The 18,328-nt window shown below is 38.6% G+C and overlaps 1 protein-coding gene across 1 annotated transcript; it reads left to right on the top strand.

Moving 5' to 3' along the window:
• Window positions 1-128: 128 nt before the first annotated feature.
• On the top strand, window positions 129-17,955 carry CA2 (carbonic anhydrase 2). The gene is given in 7 exon segments (NM_001195417.1): window positions 129-175; window positions 1,323-1,520; window positions 10,112-10,230; window positions 10,738-10,830; window positions 12,169-12,231; window positions 13,500-13,655; window positions 17,225-17,955. Coding segments are annotated over 7 exon segments (783 nt in total). The 5' UTR covers window positions 129-141; the 3' UTR covers window positions 17,345-17,955.
• Window positions 17,956-18,328: the final 373 nt, after the last annotated feature.

Raw genomic sequence — 18,328 nt, forward strand, 5'->3', positions numbered from 1 at the left:
CGGGCCGCCCCCGAGCACGAAGTTGGCGGGAGCCTATAAAAGCCGGTGCCGGCACGACCCGCGGACATACAGTGCAGGCGCCCGAGCTGCCGCCGCTAGACCGGTGCCGATTCCTGGCCAGCCCAGACCGCCGGCGCGATCATGTCCCATCACTGGGGGTACGGCAAGCACAACGGTGAGTGCCGGCGGTGGCCGGCGCGGCGGCCCCCAGATCCCGGATCCCCGAGCCTGGATGCCGGCCCGGGGCCCACAGCACCCGCACATGCTGTTTACTGCGGCCGCGGGGAGCGCTGGATTCTCAGGTGCGCCCCGGGCGCTCAATCCGCTCGCGGCTCCCCGGCGCCGGGGATGCCCCCCTTGCCCCAGCTGCGAGGCCACTGTCGAGGAATCCCCGCGTCCGCCCGAGGCGCACAGGGCCCGAAGGAGGGGAGGCGCAGCCCTGGCCGCGGGACCCGAGGACAGTCCCTCCCGGGTCCCGACCTGGGGGATCATTTTAACCGGACCTAGGAGGAGGCGGGAAGGGTTTTAACGGAAAATTCCAGTTGTTGATCGCAGAGAAATTAAGAGACTCCCCTTCCCCCTTCCCCTCCCCCCCCCCCAGTCCACCCCCACACACCCCTGCAGTTTCAGCACCACCTGTGGCTAAGGCGCTCAGCACGAACTGTCCCGGGGCATTTTCCAGTGCTGGTTTGAATCCATGGCGCTGATTTCCGAGTGTTCCCTTCATCTCTCGACTTCTAATGTTAGGGGGTCGGACACCAGGAATCAGGTTTTATCTTGGCCTCAGACCTGGTTCTTCCGAGCCAGCGGAGCAGAGAAGCATGCCTCTGGCGCACCTAGCGCATCTTTGGAAGGTGTGGGGCTTCCTAGGTAGTGGGGACCCTGACGGTTAAAGGAGGGGTGGGCCCGGGCCTGGGCAGTGAGGAAAGGATCCGGATCTCCTTGAATGTCTTAAGTGAGCTTGCATATCCCAAAATCCCAACCACAAGCCCTGACATTAGTGTCTGCCCAACTTCACTTGCTGAATTTCAGTAAAACGACTTTAAAATAGCTAATATTTATATAGCACTCAGTGATCTAAGAACTTTACATATATCAATTCTAATTGTTACAGCGACATCTATGAGGTAAATTTCTAATTATTCCATATTACAAATGTGGAAACTGAGGCACAGATTACGTGTTTTGCCAAAATTTACCCCACTGTTAAGTGGTGCTTCTAAAATTGGAACTGAGCAGATAGGCTCCGGAATGATTGTTCTCTAGGGGTCTGGGTGTACCTTTCCCTACAATGGGGGATTCACACGTCTTCTTTCCCCCAGGACCTGAGCACTGGCATAAGGACTTCCCCATTGCCAAGGGACAGCGCCAGTCCCCTGTTGACATCGACACTCATACAGCCAAGTATGACCCTTCCCTGAAGCCCCTGTCTGTTTCCTATGATCAAGCAACTTCTCTGAGGATCCTCAACAATGGTCATTCTTTCAACGTGGAGTTTGATGACTCTCAGGACAAAGCAGGTCAGTATTTAGAAAATAACTTGTGTATTTCAGACAGTAGCTGTTTTCCGAGCTTAATGGAAGGAGCCAGGAACAGTGGTAGGAACCCTCTTAATAGCACAGTTTGTCTCAGGACTCAAGGATGCCACCCTGATCATTTTCATTAGGTCTCAGATTCTGAGAAGTAGGCTAATTAGTTTGAAGTGTCCCGGGGCCGTTTCTCCTCTGTGAAATCCCTGACTTCTATGTAGGGCATTGAATAACTGCGCTATGCCTGTGAAAAGTCACAAAAGGCACAAAGTCCCCTAGCAATAAAGATCAATCATGATGAGATTTGCACTAATTGAACTTTTAAGATTGTAAAATATTTGTCTTCCAGAGCTGATGCGTATCCATTAAAAAGTATATCTTAGTGAGCCTTATCTTCAAGGTAGCAGCGAGAAGAGTAACAAAAAACGTGCCAATTTAAAATGCTGAAATTCTTGGAAAATGTTATGGGTATTTCTTCAGATTGGGCTAGTGTGATAAAGATGGCAGCATATTTTGATATCTACTCAGAAATTCATTCCACAAACGAAGATGTTGTAGAGTTGGTGGACATACCTGGCCCGTTACTGACAAAACCAATTACCATATTTGTAATAGAGCTGTTTACAGGATGCTCACTGTAAAAAAAAAAAAAAAAAAATGCTGCTTTTTTTTTTTTTAATCTCTCTCTCTTTTGAAACAAGAGAACAATCCCATTCAGACATAGTAGCTGCCTTCTTTGCTCAGCAGTTACTTTAATTGCCAGTGCCCTATTTTCCTGAGTGCTTTCCTCGGAAGGTCATTGAATGAAATGGTGCTGCAAACACATTTTGTTTGGTGGTGGGAGTGAGGGGAGTGGTGCAGCAAAATGAGAAAGTTTTGGAGTAGTGACCTAAGGTACTAATATATTGTATAACATGCAATTATAACCATTTGGGTTGACTATTCTTTGTCAGCAGCTATCCTATATAGTCAGCTTGGTTTTGTAAAAAGAATTTTTCCCTCCTTTCAACTTTTAAAAAATTTGTAAACACCTGGCTTTCTGAAATGGTGATTCTGGAAGACAATTAGATGGGGGATAATGTGGAGATCATCTGAGAAATGTTTTCAACCTACCTGTGCCTGCCTGTGTGCACCGTCCCCAGTACACACATACATACATACACACACACACACTCACAATCATACTCACACATTCTGACACAGTATGATGATTTATTAGAATCAAGTCAAGGTTGTACATTGAAGACAGTTCAGTGATTCTGCTACATTGCTTTCCCAAGCATTTCTCTCACTCCAAAGGAACAGTGTTATATAATTAAATTAAACACTTTTTTCCTTGTAAAGAATACTGTATATTTATAACATGACAAGGCCAAAGGTCTCAAGGTATTACACATACAGAAAGGATACTATAACATTTCATGTCTAGTCATTTACAAACCAAAAGAAGTGAGCTACTTTAGTCTGTAGCTGTGCTTTTTGAAAGAGCCACAATGATGTCATTGTTTTCAATGGATGTAATGTCTACCACATTTTGTATCTCATTGGATGCTACATAGAAATTGGATACTTTGAGTCTTTTTTGGGACGCTGAAGAAACAAATCTCCAATAAATGAAAGCAAATGAGATTCATTATCGTCCTCACGGTGGCTCAAGCCTGTAATCCCAGCACTTTGGGAGGCCGAGACGGGCGGATCACGAGGTCAGGAGATCGAGACCATCCTGGCTAACACGGTGAAACCCCGTCTCTAGTAAAAAAAATACAAAAAGCTAGCCGGGCGAGGTGGCGGGCACCTGTAGTCCCAGCTACTTCGGAGGCTGAGGCAGGAGAATGGCGTAAACCCGGGCTCGGAGCTTGCAGTGAGCTGAGATCCGGCCACTGCACTCCAGCCCGGGCGACAGAGCGAGACTCCGTCTCAAAAAAAAAAAAAAAAAAAAAAAGAAAATGGATAGTGAAATAAATTATTCTAGTAATACATATTATTGGAAAGTGGATTTGAACATATGGTCTGGTGGTTATCAGCATAGACCGGGGTCAGAGAGACCTAGAGTTGAGTTCTAGCTCTGCCGACAACTAGCTCAGAGACTTTGCGAGTAATACTGTCTAGGTTTTAGTTGTTTTTAACTGTTAAGTTGGAGTAACAATAGTATCTGCCACAGTGGAAGGATGAAATGGGACAGTATATGTAAAGCACCTAGCCCAGTGCCTGGCGCATAGAAGTTCCTCAATAAATGGCCTCTGTTGTTGTCACAATTTGAACCCTTCGACCGCCTCTATTAGACAATTGCTGTAAATGTTGCACCTGAGGTAAGATTTCTGAATAAACTTTTTCTTTAACAGCTTTAAGATTAGTTCCCATCATTGGATGGTATTTTAAAATTTTATTTTTATATTTTCTGAAGCATTCTGTTTATCATACTGAATATGTACTTATTTTATGTATGAAGTTATTATATAGTTATATATTTTACCATGAATCTGTTAAACTTTGACGGATTTCTCCATAAGCAGTAACTAATTGGGTCTAGCTACATTTTTAGCAGCTATTTCTTGTGGAGAGCAATGCATACATTTTGAAAGAAGTTGGCCATGTTTAGATTGTGAAACAGATGAAAACCATGGCGTTTAGGTAGGAGCTCCCACCCATGCCTTTAGAGACACATGTATTATCCACCTAGTTCTTCTACAAAAAAAAAAAAAAAAAAAAAAAATCATTACTAACACCACTTAAATGCATGGGAAGCTAAGCATCATGAAAGCAGGGTGGAGGCCTGGTCCCTCTCCTGTTTCCCGGAGCCCATGCTGGAAATATCTAAAGTAGAAAGACATAGAAATAGTAGACCCTGACTGCCACTTTGATAAGTGCAGAAAGGAAGTATTCCCAGGAACTATGGAAACATGAAGGAGGCTTAGCAGTCTAACTGTGTAAGACAGGAAAGACTTTCCAGGGTAAATAAGGCTTATGTGGAGGCTTGAAGGATTTTGATGTCTTGGACAAGAGTCCAGGCAAAGGGAGATAGGAAATACCAGGGGACTTAAGAGAGCACAGCATGTGCTCCAGAAAGGCAAGAAGGCACACTCAAAGCAAGGTCAGGAAGGACTTGCCCTCATTTGCATAGGAAAGATTCCTTTGTAATTTTGCCTCTCTTTTCCACATTTTCAGTTACTTTGGTTAAACAAGGATGCAGAATATATTACAATGTCAATATTAAGGGAAAAGACATCTACAGAAGAAATTTTTAAAAATTATACCATGTGGGGGCCAGGCATGGTGGCTCACACCTGTAGTCCCAGCACTTTGGAAGGCTGAGGCAGGCAGATCACTTGAGGTCAGGAATTCAAGACCAGCCTGGCCAACAGTAGTAGAAACCCCGTCTCTACTAAAAATACAAAAAAATGAGCTGGGTGTTGTGGCATGCGTCTGTAACCCCAGCTACTCAGGAGGCTGAGGCAGGAGAATCTGGATCCCGGGAGGTGGAGGTTGCAGTGAGCCAAGACCACACCACTGCACTCTATCCTGGCGATGGCATGAGACTCCATCTCAAAACAAACAAACAAACAAAACCACACACAAAGAAAAAACATGTGGAAAAACTCCCTTTAGAATTTTTTTTTTTTTTTAAATAAGACAATCCTAGGCTCTCAAAGCTAAAACAAAGAGTAGAGATACTCTAGTTAAACTCACCTAAAATAAACATGAAGAAACTGAAGCCGAAGAGTTTAAATAACTTGCTAAGTCATCTCCTTGCCAGTTTGCTGGAGGGACTAAATAGCAATCACTTAAAAATAGAATTTGAATAAAAATATTTGAAGGATAACCATATTTGACATTTAGTTTGTACATACCATGTTTTTTAAAAACTGGCATTTTTTTCTGTACACTTAAGTCAAAGAGTTTTTTATTTCACTCATTTAATTTTAACAAATCAACAGTTTAACATCTTTTTGTTAGGAGTTATTTTTGTGGTGAACATTTTTAGATTTCCTATACCTCTTATTTCCTGCATTTAAATGCATTTCATTTACCTGTCTTCTTTGTCTTAATGAGATTTCAGCCTTCTAGAACTTCTCATAAATTGAGGTTTTCCAATATGCTTTAAATGTTCTCTTATATCCAAACTTAGGTACTTGGGTATCAGGAACTGAGTGGGTTGACTTTATTGCTGATTTAAGCTTGAGAGAATTTTTTAAACTGTGGAGTTAATAGGATTTAACTAGAAGCTTGGGTTAGAGCTCTGATCAATCTTCTAAATTCCTTTGAAAATAAGCCACCTTAAATTCACCTTAAGTTAATGAAAAATTGCTAATCCCTTTAGGTTTTTAAAAAAGCTTATTAAATAATAACTCACCCTGCTTGAGATGTTTTATTAATGGCCTTATCTAGGAGAAAAGAATAGTAGTCAAATTATTAACTCCTGCTAACTTATTAACTTTTATTAAGGAGTTTAATACTCTCCTGCTTTATTGCAAAGTTAGGGACAAATTTTGAAAGCCAATACCAGAATTATTGGGCCAACTCTTATCCAAGTCTTACATCATTTCTGTTTTTTAGAAATTGAAATTTTAAAAATCTGTTTGTTATTTCAAGAAAAGATTAAAGGAAGCTGGATGAGTTTACCTGTGCTCTTTCTAAGTGACCCATCGTCTGTATGACATAATGGATCTTCATACATGGATCCTGCTTGACTTTCAGAGACTTGCTTTTGAAGCTCTAAAAGTTTTCTTCCACAGCAGTCCTAAGTTAAAAGAAAGCATGGCAACAAATGAAAGGGCTTGTCATGCACACAGTCATGGTGTCAGCAAAACCCTAAATACCTAGAAAATGGACCAACATATTCTAAACACTGTAGTTACTATATTCACATCAAAACAGCTTCTTTTTTTACTCCCATATAATTGCCACATAGCTTAAACCACAACTTCTGTTGAATTTCAACAGTGTTTACTCTAGCGAAAGTGACAGCTACACATCTTATTGCTTTAAAACAAATGGAACACATGTATGTTTTTTATCCCCAGATTTGTCTATATTGTCACGTAGCCTTAGGATTATTGGCTGCTGCCAACAGTCAACACAGTAATACATGATTTTAACATTTTCAGGTTATTTATAGAAAAGATAGTCCCGAAAATGACATGTTTTCTGTAGAATTAATCATTTGCTTCATTAGTAGGAAATCATTTAAAATTTATTTTTAAACTAAAGATTATTGGGACTAGTTTATTTATATTTTGGACTTAAAAGAAACTGTTGACATTCATTAAGGTCTTTAGTCTGTCACTTCAGTGCATCTTAATTTAGTTTAAGTGAGTAGGGAGAAAAAATTAAAAAATATTAAATGTTCAGCTTTTAATTTGTGTAAGCAATGTGATTCATTTCCATATTGCTAGATCTCTTATTTTTCTCAAAAAGTAATTTATATAATTTCCTCAAATAATATGTATAGGAAGACAGATTATTCTATAACATTACACTTAGTGCTTGTTTTGTGTTATATACAGAGTATGTATAATTGATGACAGATCATGAAAATTAAAATTGGCTGGAGCTCTTGATGTTGAGATTTGAATTTAAATTAAATTTGGGAGGTCTTGAAAAAACGTTAGAGTAGAAAACTGTATTTATGTCTCCATCCCGCACAAAACACATTTCTGGGGCACAATAAACCATTGACTCTTTAAAGCGCCACTGCCATGGCTGGATTTTACAGAGAAAAAATACGCAGTTAGCAATTTCTGCTATTTTTAAAAATTATTTTTACATTAGAAAATAGATTTCATTTTAAACTGCAACAGTTTAGAAAAAGGCATGGAGTTATTTAAATAAATAAGTAGATCCAGAATATAGCATAAAGTCCCTAACTTAAACCAAAATATTATCTTTTATTTTTCGCAAATAAAAAGTTTGAGTTTATGTCAATTTATTATAACCATGTTTTTGAAGGACTTCATTGACTAAACTCCATGCTAAGAGTTTGCTAGAATTGTTGCCTTCTGTAGCAAGTAAACGTTAAGGATTTAATAACTTTTTCTAGTTACAGTGGGTTTCTAATCTTCATAGCAATGAGTTTTATTTTAACAGGGGCTAAAACAGGTATCTGGTGATAGGAGATTAGCACTGAATGTGTTTAATCATTGAGCCCAGAGTACTTTTTCTTTTTTTTTTTTTTTGTCTTAGCTGTTAGCAAGCATTGTTTAATAAAAGCTTGCACACACTCTTGCCTAATTCTAAATGTTCTTAGAAACAAATTAAGATGAAATTTTAAGATTTGTAAGAGAAAGAATAAGAATAAGAAATAGCAATAAACTTTATTCTCCTTAAAATGTAAGATCCTGCTATGATTCTTCATTGGGGAGAAAGAAGCTACATTTGGAAAACTGGTTATCTCAAGATGCTTAGTATAGTTTTATTTAGTTAGTTTTACCACTTGGTAGAATTAATGATGTGACAAATGACATTTGCTTCTTATTATCAGCCAGTTGGTTGCTAGCTTTAAAGAGTTATTATAAAGGATTTTTTTCAGTATTAATTTATTTCATGAACATATATTTAATTTTTAAGGGTATATTATTATTAAAAAAAAGAGAATTCTTTCATTCTCTTAAAAAGAGTCTAGAATTAGAAGCTAATATTTCCTTATAGAATTATCAGGAAACATACTGTCATAATAAGTTGTTTTGGTGTTCCAAGAGATGTGACTTTGTCAGAATACATCCAAATTCATATTTCTTAGCAGATCTGAAACATAACACCATTTATAATTCTTTCTGTTTTCATTCTTCCTTTTTTATCCTGGCCTACTGTAAAACAGATCTGGCAGCCAGAGGTTGTATCAGGAACCACAGAAAGACCTCACTGCTTAAATATCTTCAAAGCAGTGTTTCACTTTGAATAGATGAATGGGTGTTGCTACCATGTAAGCATATTTAGGTGAAGCTCATGAACAAATCTTGTTGTACCGAAGTTATCCCTTTGTTCTGCAATGCCAAAGTAAATTTGGGGTCGTTATTTTATGGAAGTATAAAGTAAAGCTAATAAAATACACTTATAGCAACAGATGTTTAATTCCCAGTACTAGAAAAATAAAATTTAAATTGTAGAACTAAACTACCTCTAAAAGCTTTTGAATATATTGGTTAAATCCCATTAATATATATAAAGTTAGGTACAGAGTTTTCTTGGTGGAGGGGAGGAGAAAGAGTGATTTCACACTATTTTAATCCTCTGTCAAGACGCAACTTGTTAGTTATGTACAGATAGTTCGTAGCCCAAGTATGTGAGTTTTAGTACTGATTTGGCTTAGTGAAGTTACATTAATGCCAAAATAGTAGAATCATGGAATAGTTATCAAGTTAGAATTTTAAGTTCTTAGAGATAATAGAGCACATTACACTGCATATAGAAGACGATCCATAAATTATTAGTAAAATAGTAAATGATTTAGTGTATCCACTTTACAGATGAGTAAATTAAGGTCAAAGAAGATTAATAAAAACTTTTGGCTGGGCACGGTGGTTCATGCCTGTAATCCTGCACTTTAGGAGACCGAGGTGAATGGATCACTCAAGCTCAGGAGTTCCAGACCAGCCTGGGCGACAAGGCAAGACTCTGCCTCTACTAAAAATATAAAAATTAGCTGGACATGGTAGTGCACGCCTGTAATCCCAGCTACTCGGGAGGCTGAGGCACGAGAATCACTTGAATTCTGCTTGAGGCGGGGGTTGCAGTGAGCTGAGATCGCACCACTGCACTCCAGCCTGGGCAACAGAGCAAGATTTTGTTCAAAAAATAATAATAGCCAGGATGGACTCGATCTCCTGACCTCGTGATCAGCCCACCTCAGCCTCCCAAAGTGCTGGGATTACAGGTGTGAGCCACCATAATAATAATAATAATTAAAATATATGTAAATAAATAATAAAAAATTAAGGGAACAAAGCTAGCCAGCAGCAGTGACAGTCCAAATTCTAAAGAATTTGGGAAGCCTATATAAGGATAATTGGATTTTGCAATGTTAAGATCAATGGAATACTTATTTCACAAATTCCGGTGTGTAAGAACTGGTATCAGAGGTTAGCAAAGCAGGCTGTATGGCAGCCATTGGGCCTTGGTAGAGCAGACGGTCCCACGTTTGCAAGTGTATGTGGCAGACCAATTATTTGGCCAGTGGCTACATGGGTGCTTCCTAAATGATTCACAGAGGGATTATTAGTTTCACTTAAAATTTTCTCTCTCTGGACCTGAATCTATGACTCTAAAACAAATCCAGAAAAAGGAATCAGTATGCTCAGAAAGAAAGATGTGAAAAGCATCCTTTCTCCAGACAACACATGTGAGGAATAAAAACAGACGAAGTGATTTTGTTCAGCACCATAGACTAAACTTGACTCTGGATTGAATTTTCAGAGTGAAATGTGATGAAAGGCAAACATTTAGTACTGTAAAATAGAACTAAAGATGGTAATATTTAGACATGTGTTTCATGTGCGTGTGTATGAATGTATGTGTGTATACATATGTATGTATGTGTATGCAGATACATACATATATGTTACATGTATATATGTTTTTAATTATAGTGATCAAGGGAGGACCCCTGGATGGCACTTACAGATTGATTCAGTTTCACTTTCACTGGGGTTCACTTGATGGGCAAGGTTCTGAGCATACTGTGGATAAAAAGAAATATGCTGCAGAGGTAAGATATACTTTTTTTTTTCTTTCCAGGGAAAAATGTTTATATGTTGATAGCATTAATTTCAAAAGCTTAATTTGTAAATTCAACTCGCACCCAGTGAACCACTTCTTTTACAAAGGACCTTCATATTTGCTTTTTATAACCTTTAATTGTGACATTATACTTAATGCTGCAGAACTTTCTCTACTGTCTCCAACTCCACCATTTGCAAAAAGTAAACAGACTCAAATTAGAGGATCCTGTTTTAACATAAATTTGGATATCAAATGTGTGCCTTCTGTCAAAACTGTACATTTCTTTGTCTTAGAGTTATTGATGAAAACACTTGCTATTATACCAAGTACTCTGTGGATAATTAGAATTAAAATGAAAGGAAAGTTTTGATTTAAAATTATCCATATTTTCAATTTCCTAAGTAACCTTTACTGTGAGAAAAAGACCATTGGACAAAATCTGTCGGCTTTGATTGTGTAAACCACTCACTGTGGCTTTGTCTCTTCACCTTAGCTTCACTTGGTTCACTGGAACACAAAATATGGGGATTTTGGGAAAGCTGTGCAGCAACCCAATGGACTGGCCGTTCTAGGTATTTTTTTGAAGGTTAGTTGATGGCCCAATTATTTCTTTTTTTCCTATTTTTAATAAAGAATGACCAGACAGAACATTTGTAACATACAGGGCATTCTACAAAAGAGCTTAGGAAATGTCTTTGTCCCTGAAATGTTTTAAAGTTTATCTCCTCCTTTCATATCTGCTAGTTGCAGTGGAGATGGAGGACAGAAAGACAATAGGAGAGGTGTTTATTCGGTACTGTTTGAATGTAAAAGTGAAGAACATAAAAAGATCAACTTGGGTGACTGCTAGGTGTTTGTTTTCTTTTCATTTAATCTGAGGCTAAACAGTACTGTATCATGATAAAGTAAGATCAGGTACTGAAGAGGGGAAAGACAGTGAATTTCAGGCAACAGTGGGACAAAACTGGTTGAGCTGCCTTCTAAACAGTGGTAAAGCGGAATGGAGAAAAGTCTGGACTGGAGATTTATGAGCTCTGATTCATATGTTGAGGTGAAAGCTACAGGTATCTATGAAATCATCCAAGTACAGCACCAAGAGGGAGATGAGAAAGCTGCCCAGGGGGCAATCATGAGAAACTGCAAAATGTAAGGCCTTTACAAGGGGAGAGATGCAAATTAAACAACTTAAAAGGGGTCAGGCGTGGTGGCTTATGCCTATAATCCCAGCACCTTGGGACACCAAGGCAGGAGGATAGTTTGAGGCCGGGAGCTCAAGACCAGCCTGGGCAACATAGCGCCATTCCATCTCTATGAAAAAATTTTAAAAATTAGCTGGGCATAAAACAAACGAACAAACACAAAAACACAAAATTAGCTGGGCATGGTGGTGTATACCTGCAGTCCCAGCTACTCGGGAGGCAAGGGCAGGAAAATCACTTGAGCCTAGGGGTTTGAGGTTACAGTGAGCTATCATCATGCCACTGCACTACAGCCTGGGTGACAGAGCAAGACTCTGACTCTAAAAAAAAAAGGCAAGAGTTAAGAGAGATTTGGGATGTTGGAAGGCATAGGGAAAGCCAAAGAAGAAGATAATTTTTAAAAAGAAGGGATGACCGTAGTGTAAAGTCCAAATCAAGGAAAGTCCTTGAAGAGTATTCTAAAAGTTAGAGCTCTGTCACTGGGGATAATTGAGCCAGTGGTTTCAGGAGTACTATCTGAGTGGAAGCCGAGGCAGGTTGAAGATTCGGTGAAAGTAGGCAAGTCTATGGTGTCAGTGTCATCAAGCCAGTACTGATGGGTGTCATGTATAAAGTGGAGGATTTGGGCTATTTGGATGTTTTCTAATAGAGCTACCCAAATAAAAATAAAAACTGGTACAGTACCAACTGGGTGATAGTATCTTGCCCTTTATGTTTTTCTTTAGGTTGGCAGCGCTAAACCAGGCCTTCAGAAAGTTGTTGATGTGCTGGACTCCATTAAAACAAAGGTAAATTTGAATTTTCTGCCACCTCCTTAGGGTACTGATTTTCAATACTCCATTGGTTTTAGAAACTTCTTTTGATCAAATTGTACAGTCTCAATGACATGTGATATTTGGATGAGCAGTTGATAAAGGTAGAATATTCCTTAAATATTTAATGTTTCTTTCAACAAAGTTGATCCTAATGCTAGCATAATTCTAAGACTTGTGTTTATTTAATCTTGCTCCCCCATCATTTGAACATCCATATGTAAGAGTCAGAGAATCTTATGACTACAAGGCGGTTCAAAGGTCCTCTAGTCAAATTATTCACTCACTCACAGAGCAGATATTTGTTGAGTATGTACTATGTGCCAGTCGCTTTGCAAACAAGTAGATACAATGGTGAACAAGATAAACAAGGCCCTGTTTCATGGAGATTTCTATTCTATAACCTCTTTGCATTCATTCATCCTACATTTAAATCCTCTCTACAGCATAGTTGTATTGAGGTCGTTGAGCATCTGTTTAAACACTACAGTCACTTCCCGTAATGGGGAACTTATCAGCAGGGACAGCCCTGGCTTTCTAAAGCTGATCCTCACATTGAAGCAGCATCTATCCTCTGAAATGCTCACTCTACACCCCTGGCTTGAGGCCCTTGAATTCATAGAATAAACCTGATCTCTCTTCCACATAACTTACTCTCTCTCTACTCTGTTTTTTCACCTACCTCAAGCTAATTATCTTTAGTTCCCTTTAACTATTCTCATATGACATCATTTTCTCTCTTTGCCACCACCTTGTCACTCTTCCAATAAATCATTCCTGTTTGCTTGAAAAGTGTAGTGTCCAAAACAGAATGTAGTTATTTGATTCTGACCTAGAGCGAGAAAAATCACCTCCTCATCAGGGATACCCTATTTCTGTTATTGCAATCTGAAGTCACCTCATTTTAGTGGCAGCAGTCTCACTTTAAATACTGGGTGTGATCAGTTAATGACTTAATGGAGAATGTAAGGATTTTAGATAAATGGCCAACATGAAAAATGGACATGTGAAAATAGTTTTTGTTTTGTTTTGTTTTGTTTTGCTAAGACCTGCCACATATTTTCAAGTCGAATGTCTTCTGTTAATTTCTTTTTATTTTGTTTGCCAGTGAATATAGGACCTCTCTTTTAACAAGTGTTTTTGACCATCAGAGAGGAGTATACCTATTTGTGTCTCCTGCTTTCCTACCTTCCTCCTACTGTGTCAATGTGACGGTTTGAACCTGCGTATTTGCCTTGTTCTAGGGCAAGAGTGCTGACTTCACTAACTTCGATCCTCGTGGTCTCCTTCCTGAATCCTTGGATTATTGGACCTACCCAGGCTCACTGACCACCCCTCCTCTTCTGGAATGTGTGACCTGGATTGTGCTCAAGGAACCCATCAGCGTCAGCAGCGAGCAGGTTGGTTTTCTAATGACAGGTCTGTTTATAGGTGGAGCATTTAGTCAAGGCAGAAGACCTTGGCCTCCAGAGTGAGAGAGACCTGAGATTTAATCCTTCTGCTACTTCTTGCTGTGGAAATAGTGCCTTTGACGGTGCTTAGCAAATAAACAGCATTCAGTAAATCTTTGTTGTTATTAGCTATAAACTTACACAGTTTGTTTAGCCTGTAAAATTGAATAGTCATTGTAAAGATTCAATGAAAAAGGTGTCTGTCACCTAATAAATGCTTTTTTTTTTTTTTTTTTTGCCAGTTATGAGGAAACTGAGGCTTAGAAAAGTGAGAGTTCATATTCAAGGTTACATAGATATCAGTGAATTCCCAGCTTACTACTCACTCACATAAGAGCTTTCTGCAGTTTTATTTATATCAGAATGCATTTCTGAATCCTGACAGGTGAGAGTCATCCCTTGGAGAACACATATCTATTAAAACTTACTCCAGGTTGCTTTAGAGGCTTAGAGCAGGTATTCTTACATTTCCAATACAATGTATTGTGTGATGTTCAAGTGATTAATGCAGCTTCTAAGTCACTGATGAGTGGCCACAAAAGTGGATACAAATGAATTTTTCCTAGACTTGTCTCTTAGCACACAGTTGAAATGTAGAAAGTGAACATTCCTTAGGATTCGCAAGAGGTTGGATCCTGAATAATTTAAGGAGAGCTTTAGGAGCCAACAATCTTGAAAATGGTCACTATGTGAGTAGTGATAGTGTGATTTAAAGCTACAAAAATGCTGAATAATAGAGGTTTAGAGCTGCAATGTGCAATAGAGATTATGTTGTCCACCTTTCTCATTTCACTGGCTTGAATCACTTTGATCAACAACAGTCTGAGAAACAGGAAAATTGAAGTGTTTTCCCTTCAGCTACCTTGGGACAGAATCAGGTCTGGGAGCAAGGATTCTATTCCTGTGTCCTCCTTTAGAATATGAACTTATGAATGCTGAAGATGCTTCACATCTTTCTTTAAAGGAAATATATATCTAACTGGAAAATTACTTGTAGCATATCAAAGTGTGCCTAAAAAATAGCCTGCTTGTCTTGTAGTATGTCACTTGAAGATTGACCTTGTAGTAATAAGATATTTGAGCAAGCTTCTTGAAGTTATAGTGTAAGGAAAGATTATAATGCCACTTTGCTATGTAGATGTGGTGTTTACGTTGTAATTTAAAACATGGAATTTTTTTTTCTTCTTTCACTGAGAGCAATGCAACTTTAAAGCAATAGTCTGACATTTAGAGCCATTATAACAAATAGATTTATGGCGTATACACACCCACAGGCCGAAATACACATATAGATAAGGGCAGTTGAACCTACTGCATTAATCCTTGTGCCCTGAGTTTGCTCTTTAAAGTTGAAAGTGGTATTAAACTAATAATGTTAATTGCATATATTGGCAAAATACCAATAGGGCTATTTTTCTTGTCCTATAACATGGAGTCTGGAGGGAGGCTCATGCTTAGCTCAGGAAGCTAGGGTTCCAGGTCCTCCTCTGTCTGATTCCCTTGACTTGGCCTTGCCCATCTTCAGGTGAGGACTTCATCTTCAAGGCAGTTGCAATAGCGTTTTGAGCATCACATCTGGATACAACCACTTCTTGAGGAGGAAATGAATACCTCTTCCATTGGCTCCCTAGGAGCGGAGAAGCTTTTCCCTGAAGGCCCCTAGCAAACCTTTCACTTCTCACTGGCTAGAATTGTGTTTTCTTGCTTAGTCTCTAGCCAGGGAATGTGATCATTTCGGCCTGTGGGTGTGTATACACCATAAATCCATTTGCTATAATGGCTCTAAATGTCAGACTATTGCTTTAAAGTTGGATTGCTCACAGTGAAAGAAGAAAAAAATTCCATGTTTTAAATTATAACGTAAACACTCCATCTACAAAACAAAGTGGCATTATAACCTTTCCTTACACTACAACTTCATTACCCCGCTGAGGCTTACAGGGAGAGGGCCGATGTCTGTTAATGAGGAAGTATAGGGGTGGGGGGGTGTGGATTTTAGGTAAGCAGTATAAACGGGTCTGCTAATTCTGCTACCTTTATTTTCTATACTCAGGCTCTGTCTCTGTGATGCTAAAATAATGAGTCAAGTTGACTAATGTGACGAGTGTAATTTAATTGGTGCAGTGAGGAACAGAAATCGGTTATACTAGTTTGATCAAAAGTTTGACCTGATTACACTTTATGAATAGACTCTCTTTCAGATTGCTGGAATTCTGTTGTAATGAGTCAACCCTATATATCCTTAGAATGCTCCCTAGCATTCAGTAACCATAGCTGTGCATGTTATAATGTACGTGCATGGAAGGTGGCTTTATGGGAGTGATTGAGAGACTATTACCAGACAAAAGAGATCAAAGGCTGTTGATTCCTGGGCTGCTGTATTACTGCCCAAACCACCCTTTTTCATTTGGATCAAGTCTTGGTTAGAGGGAGGAAAGTAGCACTTTTTAAGAACCTTGAAGAAGTGGGAGACTGTTTAATGGCTTCCTGTATCTCAGTGGTGGCCAGTAAACTGAAACAAGTTTACAAGGGAGTAAAAATCAACCAGTGACAAGGGGTTCTAATGTTAAATGCATATATTGGCAAAATACCAATAGGGCTATGTAGGATGATGAGCACTCACAATTGTTCACTAAAATGCTATTTTTAAAACAGGAAAGTAGAATGGTTGAGTGCAACTCCATAGCATGAAATAAATTGAGCTAGTTAAGGCAAATCAGCCTGGGCAAATTCATTTCTGTGTTTTTGTGTATTTGGAGATGCCAGCTCGTCGCTCAGCCTGTAGAGCTTACAGGTCCTGACCACTTGATCTAATTGTACAGATGTGATAGTTTGTCTTCCCTGGGGCAGAAAACAAACTTTAGTTTGGAACTAAAATTGTTATTATTTTGCATCTAAAGGTATGAGTTTATAGACTTTTGAGATTAGATTTTAAAATTAAAAGGTCACTGAAAATTTCCTTTAAAAATGTCCCCAATGAATTTGTGTATTTTGTATAAATTGGTTTGTTATATTAAAGCATGCATACATAATCTATATGTGATTATGTATTTATTAGGAATCAAATTGAATTTTGGCCTTTGATGCACAGCACTGTGAATGTTGGGGAATGTAATTTTTGTTTGTTTTTGTTTCTGCTTTTTGAGACAGAGCCTCGCTCTGTCACCTAGGCTGGAGTGCAGTGGCGCAATCTCAGCTCATTGCAATCTCTGCCTCCAGGGTTTAAATGATTCTCGTGCCTTAGCCTCCCGAGTAGCTGAGATTACAGGCGCGCCACCACGCCTGGCTAATTTTTTTTTTTTTTTTTTTTTAGTAGAGACAGGGTTTTGCCATGTTGGCCAGGCTGGTCTTGAATTGCTGACCTCAAGTGATCCACCTGCCTCAGCCTTCCAAAGTGCTGGGATTACAGGCATGAGCCATTGTGCCTGGCAGGGGAATGTATTTAAAGATACAACACAAGCATATAACTGAATACTGTTGTGAAACGTGAATTATCAATGTTTTATTGTGTCTTTTAGATGTCGAAATTCCGTAAACTTAACTTCAATGGGGAGGGTGAACCTGAAGAACTGATGGTGGACAACTGGCGCCCGGCTCAGCCACTGAAGAACAGGCAAATCAAAGCTTCCTTCAAATAAGATGGTCCCATAGCCTGTATCCAAATAATGAATCTTCGGGTGTTTCCCTCTAGCTAAGCACAGATCTACCTTGGTGATTTGGACCCTGATTGCTTTGTGTCTGGTTTTCTAGACGCTTCGTCTCTTACTTGATAGGCTTACTAATAAAATGTGAAGACTAGATCAATTGTCATGCTTGAAACAACTGCTGTGGCTGGTTGGTGCTTTGTTTATGGTAGTAGTTTTTCTGTAACACAGAATATAGGATAAGAAATAAGAATAAAGTACCTTGACTTTGTTCACAGCATGTAGGGTGATGAGCACTCAATTGTTCACTAAAATGCTGCTTTTAAAACATAGGAAAGTAGAATGATTGAGTGCAAATCCATAGCACGTGATAAATTGAGCTAGTTAAGGCAAATCAGGTAAAATAGTCATGATTCTATGTAATGTAAACCAGAAAAAATAAATGTTCATGATTCCAAGATGTTATATTAAAGAAAAACTTTAAAAATTATTATATATTTATAGTAAAGTTATCTTAAATATGAATTACGTTGTAATTTAGTGACTTTTGAATTACAGAGATGTAAATGAAGTATTATGTGTAAAAATTGTTATAATTAGAGTTGTGATACAGAGTATATTTCAATTCAGACAATATATCATAACTTAATAAATATTGTATTTTAGATATATTCTCTAATAAAATTCAGAATTCTGTTTTGGGTTATTTTATTGTGGACTGAGTAGTGGGTAATACAATAATGGAGGAACAAATGTCTACTTTTATAATTCATAATAATTCCTTATTAATAATGAGCCATCATAATTGGCTTACTGATAATTGAAGAAATCTCCATAAAAGGAAAAACTCTGGAGGTCATTTACTTATTATGCCAAGTACCGTTTTAAGTGCTTTCTGAGCATTCATGTGATCTTCATGACAATCCTATGAAGATTAATTCTTCAAGAGAAATGATTACATTAAAAGTAGCAAGGTAG

Source organism: Macaca mulatta, chromosome 8 (assembly GCF_049350105.2).
Source record: "Macaca mulatta isolate MMU2019108-1 chromosome 8, T2T-MMU8v2.0, whole genome shotgun sequence".
NCBI classification, from domain to species: Eukaryota; Metazoa; Chordata; class Mammalia; order Primates; family Cercopithecidae; genus Macaca; species Macaca mulatta.